General features: G+C 33.1%; 1 protein-coding gene across 1 annotated transcript in view; it reads left to right on the forward strand.

The window, feature by feature from the left end:
- Nucleotides 1-6,000, forward strand: part of LOC128184241 (uncharacterized) — a 56,706-nt gene that overhangs the window by 43,409 nt on the left and 7,297 nt on the right. Inside the window, 6 exon segments of the mRNA XM_052853691.1 lie at nt 229-335; nt 733-807; nt 1,074-1,374; nt 1,685-1,784; nt 3,462-3,584; nt 3,804-3,974. Coding sequence (XP_052709651.1) covers nt 229-335; nt 733-807; nt 1,074-1,374; nt 1,685-1,784; nt 3,462-3,584; nt 3,804-3,974 — 877 coding nt within the window.

Here is a 6,000-nt window from a genome sequence, read left to right on the forward strand (position 1 = left end):
AGAGAACTTGATGAAAAATCTTGAAATACAGGACAACTCGCTTCAAGTCTAAAACATATAAGCTTCAGATCAGATATATATTTATGTATGTTAGATATATTGTACATTGATTACCTGGTAATTTCTTTTCAGCTACTTTTGATAATCATAGTACCCATTCATATATAGGTTTTGTTTGCTGTGGTAATCTGGATTCTGATGATCTCCTTCATTTTATTTTTTCTTAAGTGTGCCACATCCATCCAGTCTGAGCACAGATAAACCAACTGACACACCAACCTCGTTCAAACCAAGCCCAGCATTTTCCCTGATTCCTTTTTCTACATCCAAGCAAGGTAATCACCAGGAGTAAGACATTGGCTGTTTTATTTTTCAGAAAATTAAATTTATCTTGGTGACATTTCTTGGATGTTGCAAGATGTATGTAGCTTTGCATGAGGTCATAATTTTATTAAGTTTTACATGTACATGTATATAGCATTGAGAACTGAAGAACAAAATCTTTTTCAAATGATATACCATTATAAAAGACAAATTTTGAGTGGAGTTTTGGTAGATCAGTTTGATTTTCATGCTTTTGCTTTATGTCTTAAAATTGATTCAACAACATGTCAAGTTCAAATTGATCATTATTGTGTTTGATTGATTACTAGCAAGGCTATGCTATGAAAAGGGGGGGGGGGTGGTAGCCAAGAGGATAATTATCAACTTGTTGTTATCATTCTTTTACAGACAAAGTTGTTCCATGTTTGTGCGTGGACTGGCAACCGAAGTCTTGTCAGTTTATTGGAGCGGGCTATGGAGATGGTAAGAGAAATTTCTGTTAAAAATGATTATGAATGTAGATTAGTGTCCATATCAAAGTATTAATTCTTATGTTTCTCTGTATTTTTTATTGAATTCTTCAAGTAAAGTTACTTTTACTCAGAAGTCATTTTTATCTTAATGGTAATGAATAAAGCGGTGTTAGAAAAGGACATCAATACATGTACATACATGTATACCATAGAAATGTAACAAAAAATAAATGTTTTATACTTCATAAAAACTGATCCGTCTTTTGAATTTTCCAGGAACGCTCAGAGTATGGGATTTGAAATCACAGTCTAGTCTGCTCAAGATAACGACCACTCCAACCATCACTCTCCTTCCATTTCACAGTACTATAGCTCACTTTGATTCCATTATGGCGTTCCGATGGTCCCCTCATGTGACAGATAAATTTGCCACAAGCAGCCGGGATAGGACCTTTGCTGTGTGGAATCTGAAAAATCGACATTTTCCCATGTATAGATCCCCGGCCCAGATGTCAACTTCAATTTTTTGGTTGGCTTTCAACTTTTGCATTCTTCAGGGGATGGATGACTGTTATACGTAAGTAGAGTTTACATAACACTGAATTCTGTGGTATTTGTTTAATGTTAAAGTTAATTTTGAACTAACTTTTACTAGAAGAGAAAAAATTCCCATGGAAAATATTTCTATGCCTTCCTTTGAAACCATTTGGTTGTATGCTGATTGAATTGCGTGTTCACCTATTTATTTTTTAAAATTGCCACATGGAGGGGAGGGGGGCTTTTTTTAAAAAAATTATCTCTTGATTTAAGGTTAAGATTCCATGTTTTGATAATGATTAAAGATATTTTATTGTTATATGATGTTTGTTGTTTCTTTTAAATCCTAGACATTTGGAAGCTTATGTGAGAGCAGAATCATATGATCACGTCCAGGGCGATGAAATTAGTCTCTCCGACCCAGTGGTAGCAATTACCGACTGTATTTGGGTAAGAATAAATTACTTAGGCTGATTCATTCTTGAATTATCCAAGCCTTTTTCAAACTGTATATCACTTACTTTAATACTCTTTCAATAAAGTGTTAATATAAACCTTAGAATATTATGAAATATCACCAACATAAGTGTAGTTTTAAGAAAAATTTATTGTCTTGACTAGGCTTGAGGTCAACTGGTTCAAGCTATTTGCTTTGTAGGGGTTGACTGCAGTAAAACCTACCAGTATTTAACTCTATTTCAATTGCAAAGTTTAATTTGATTTATTTATTTCTGTGTTATTTGCTTATGTTTGATAATTGCTGAAATGTTAAACTAGCAGTATACCCCCCCCCCCCCCCCCCCCCCCCCCGGTTTTGTTTGAGAATTTTAGTGAAGGTTAGTGTGACTGAAATGTAAAACTGTCTATGGTATGATAATCACCTATTTATAGTTATTCCGGCAATAACAAGTTTAATTTCCTTGTCCTCGACTCCAATGAAAAGTTGTAATCAATTTGATGTGTGTATGGTTGTTTTTACATCATAGGTGTTGATTGTTGTTAATAAGTCCCCTACCGGTTTTCACCGGAGGGGACTATAGCTTTCCTCTGTGTCCGTCTGTCTGTCCATCCATCAGTCCGTCTGTCCGTCTGTCTGTCTGTCCCTCTTCAGTTTTCCACACTTTTTTTCTTTTTGTGTTTAAGGAATAATATGAAATTTGCTGAAACAACTTCAAAATGTCAAACTACCGATCAAGTTTACACTTCAGTAGCGTCTGATTGACATATTTTTTGAGAAAATTAATTTTTTATATTCTAATTTTTTAATGTTCGGGTTCTATATTCTGCATTAACAGGGCATTGTTTTCACAATTTCCACAAACTGGTAGGGGACATGTTTTATGCAATACTCTCAGAATGCTTGTTTTTTAAGAATTGACTTGTTTTGGCTACATTGTATCTGTTTCTATTTGTTTTTCTCATCACCAGTGAAAGCAGTAAATTATTTTAAATGTTTTACATTTGGTTTTGCATTCAATTTTTTTGCAGAAATTAGCTTCCGCTAAATCAAATACATGGCTAAAAATGTCCTGTATGAACAAATATGAATTGGCCCATAGATATTGAGATGCTCTAATCAAGTTTATGCAAACGTTAAACATGCATTAGCATCTAAATGTTAGTAAAGTACACACAAAATACAGTACGTTTACAGTATCTAATGGTTGTTTTCAACATTTGACAGGTTCAAGCCAGATTTTAAATGCATATTTTGAGGTTCAAACTACTTAGCAGCAGGTCTGTAGCTCAGTATTACCTGGGAGTCGTCAAACTAAATTTTTTCCGACTGGGAGGGGAAGCCACAGACCTGCAGCTACAAACTACTGTGGTTTCATTAATATTCGAGGGTATCGATTTTCATGGATAAAGTAAAAATCACAGTTTCAAGTATACATAAATTCGTGGCCAACCGGCCTATCAATACAAAATATCAATAGAAATTGCACTTCAATGAACATTTAATTTCGTGGATCAACTTAACAACGAAATCCACGAAAATTGGTATTCAACGAATATTGATGAAACCACAGTACTGAGTATCCAGTTAGTGTTTTCTTTTGTATTTTTCTTTAAGGAGGAATTTGCTCGAGTTATATTTTTTGAAGTGTGAATTTGTTTATTTTGTAGGGCTTAACAGGTTCAAACTATCTGATGGTTATTTTAACCAGTAATAATGCAGGAATTGTAAGTGGCTCTATCATGCCACGTCTCAAGAGAGAGGAAGCCAAGCGGTTCCACCGTAGACCTGTAGTAAGTATAGGTAAAATATATTAAGAAGCATAAAGTATAATAAACTTGAAGTTTTGGGGGTGGAGGAGGTTGGATGGCTGCAGTTTTGGTAGACTGAGCCACTAGACAGAATATTTTATTAGGAAAGGACAATTTTGTTACAAATAAAGTGGAGTAAATTCCCCAAACCCCAAACTTTTCCTTATTTTGTGTTAAAAAAATATGCAAAACAAATTTCAGGTTGTGTATGAAACAGCAGTGCATGAATTTGATTTCCAAAATGAACCAGACATGAATGCTATAACAAATAAACCAAAAAAGACTAAAAAAGCTGAAACAGCTGTGTTTACATCCTATGAAAGTGGCAAGGATTCGGTGTTTTTGGAATACAGAGAATATGACCAATCAAAGGTAAAAAAACCCAAAACAACTGTAGTTTTAAGAATCAAATCATGTATTGTACTGTTTTGTTTTTACCAAAATAAATCATGTTTCTGTAAATGTACATGACAAATTGTGATTTTAATTGTAAGAAACCAGTCTCAGGTTTGTGAGTTGATCATGGAATGTAACACTGTGCAGTAGAATACAAGGTGGTATGGGACACCTCCACATTGACGTACTGTTTATCGAAATAAACAATAAAATCAAGTGTAATTTTATAAATAGTTTCTTTCTCATAATTGTCACCTTCAATGTTACAGCTTAGTGCAGTAGGCGTGGAGGGTTCACTATGAAACTGTACTTCATGAGTTTGAATCCAGCAGGGGATTTTAAAATTTTTACCTTACCAAAAATTTTTAAACCATATTTTTTGGTGAAATTTTGTAAAATATGAAAATTCTAAACCGTTTAAATTATTTAAATTATAATGTACTTAATTCCACATTAATACCGACATATGTCCCATACCACCTCAATTACTTAAATGCTTTGGTTTCCATTGAATCGCAGCTCTTTTAAATTGTGAACATGAGCAAATGTTTATTTTTTTTCTACATGTACAAGAGTTGATCCAAAGTAATGTCACACAATGCATCATGTTTCTCATGGGCAGTTTATTTTATTGAAAATATTTATCCAAATTTGTACAATTATGATTTTAATTGCAAATTAAGAATTTATTAAATTATGTTAAATAAATGAAATGATATAAATGCAGAAAATTGTTATACATGTATATACCGGTAAGTGAAATCACATCATCATAATTTAAAACCTGGATTGATGTTTTTATCTCAGAGTAAATTACACTGTTAAATGGGTAAAAAGCTACACAACAACACAGTATTCTAAAAAAGATTTAGCATGAAATTTTTATAGTGTAGTGCAAATGTCGAGAACTTTATTGTTGATGTTGACTGTCAGAGAACAGAAAGGCAATAATACATGCTAAAAGAGATGTTGGCATAATGCTGTGACTAATACATGTACACACCATCAGAAAAGGACTAGCTTTTGGGATTGATGTATCAAACCAAAATTGAGAAGAATTGGATATTGTTATAATGTCTACAGAGAGCCTCGCTTAAAAATAAGATAGATAGTCAAGAGACAGTTGGTCAGGACTCAGAAGGAAAGTTAAAGCAGACTAAGCAGCTTAGCAGTAATCTTTTGTCTTATGTTTGTCAATGATGTTAAAAGGCTATGGTAATGATGTTTTACAAAGCCCTTGATCTGTTTGCAATGTCAAAAAAGGACTAATTCTTTGTAAAGGACTGAATTATGAATTTATCACATAAAGACATATATTCAGAAATAATGTCACTGGTGTACTTTGCTTATCATCACCTCAGGCTCTTTCTGTTTTCTTCAGAGTTAATTTTAAAATTTGCAGCTACAAGAATAGAGCTTGTTAAAATACCTATTAATATTAAAAAAAGCTCTCATTAAATCTACATGAACATGGAGGAAGTACAAGGTTTGGTCCAAAAGTGATATGTCACAGTTGTTATAAAATCATAACAAGCTTATCTTTTAAAAAGATTGGTGAGCTAGCACTGTAGCCATCATAAAACACAGATGCAGATTTCTAAAACATTAGTTTAAAGAACTATATACGTATGATATTAGTCAAATTTGGCCCCCACAATTCGCTAATTTTAAAGTGATTCAGGTACATTAATTTGTTGTGTTATTTTGTAAAAGAGTTGACATAAAATATGTTTTTCACCAGAATCACCTATTTACTTGATTTATAGGCACTTGCTGGCAGCATATGAGGTCAGAAGTGACGCTATTTTTGTAATTCAATCAAAATCAGTCAAAAATTGACGTTTTTCTTATCTTTTTTCGAATCGGAAATATAGAGCGACTCTTTGGACAAGAACGAACTTTTTGTCACTTATAAGTACTGGAGAGATACATCTTTGGTGAAAATATTTTGTTTGTTCAAGCAGTTGCTCAATGTTTCCTTGCAGAAAACTGCTTCAAAACA

This window comes from Crassostrea angulata, chromosome 1 (assembly GCF_025612915.1).
Source record: "Crassostrea angulata isolate pt1a10 chromosome 1, ASM2561291v2, whole genome shotgun sequence".
Taxonomy (NCBI): Eukaryota; Metazoa; Mollusca; class Bivalvia; order Ostreida; family Ostreidae; genus Magallana; species Magallana angulata.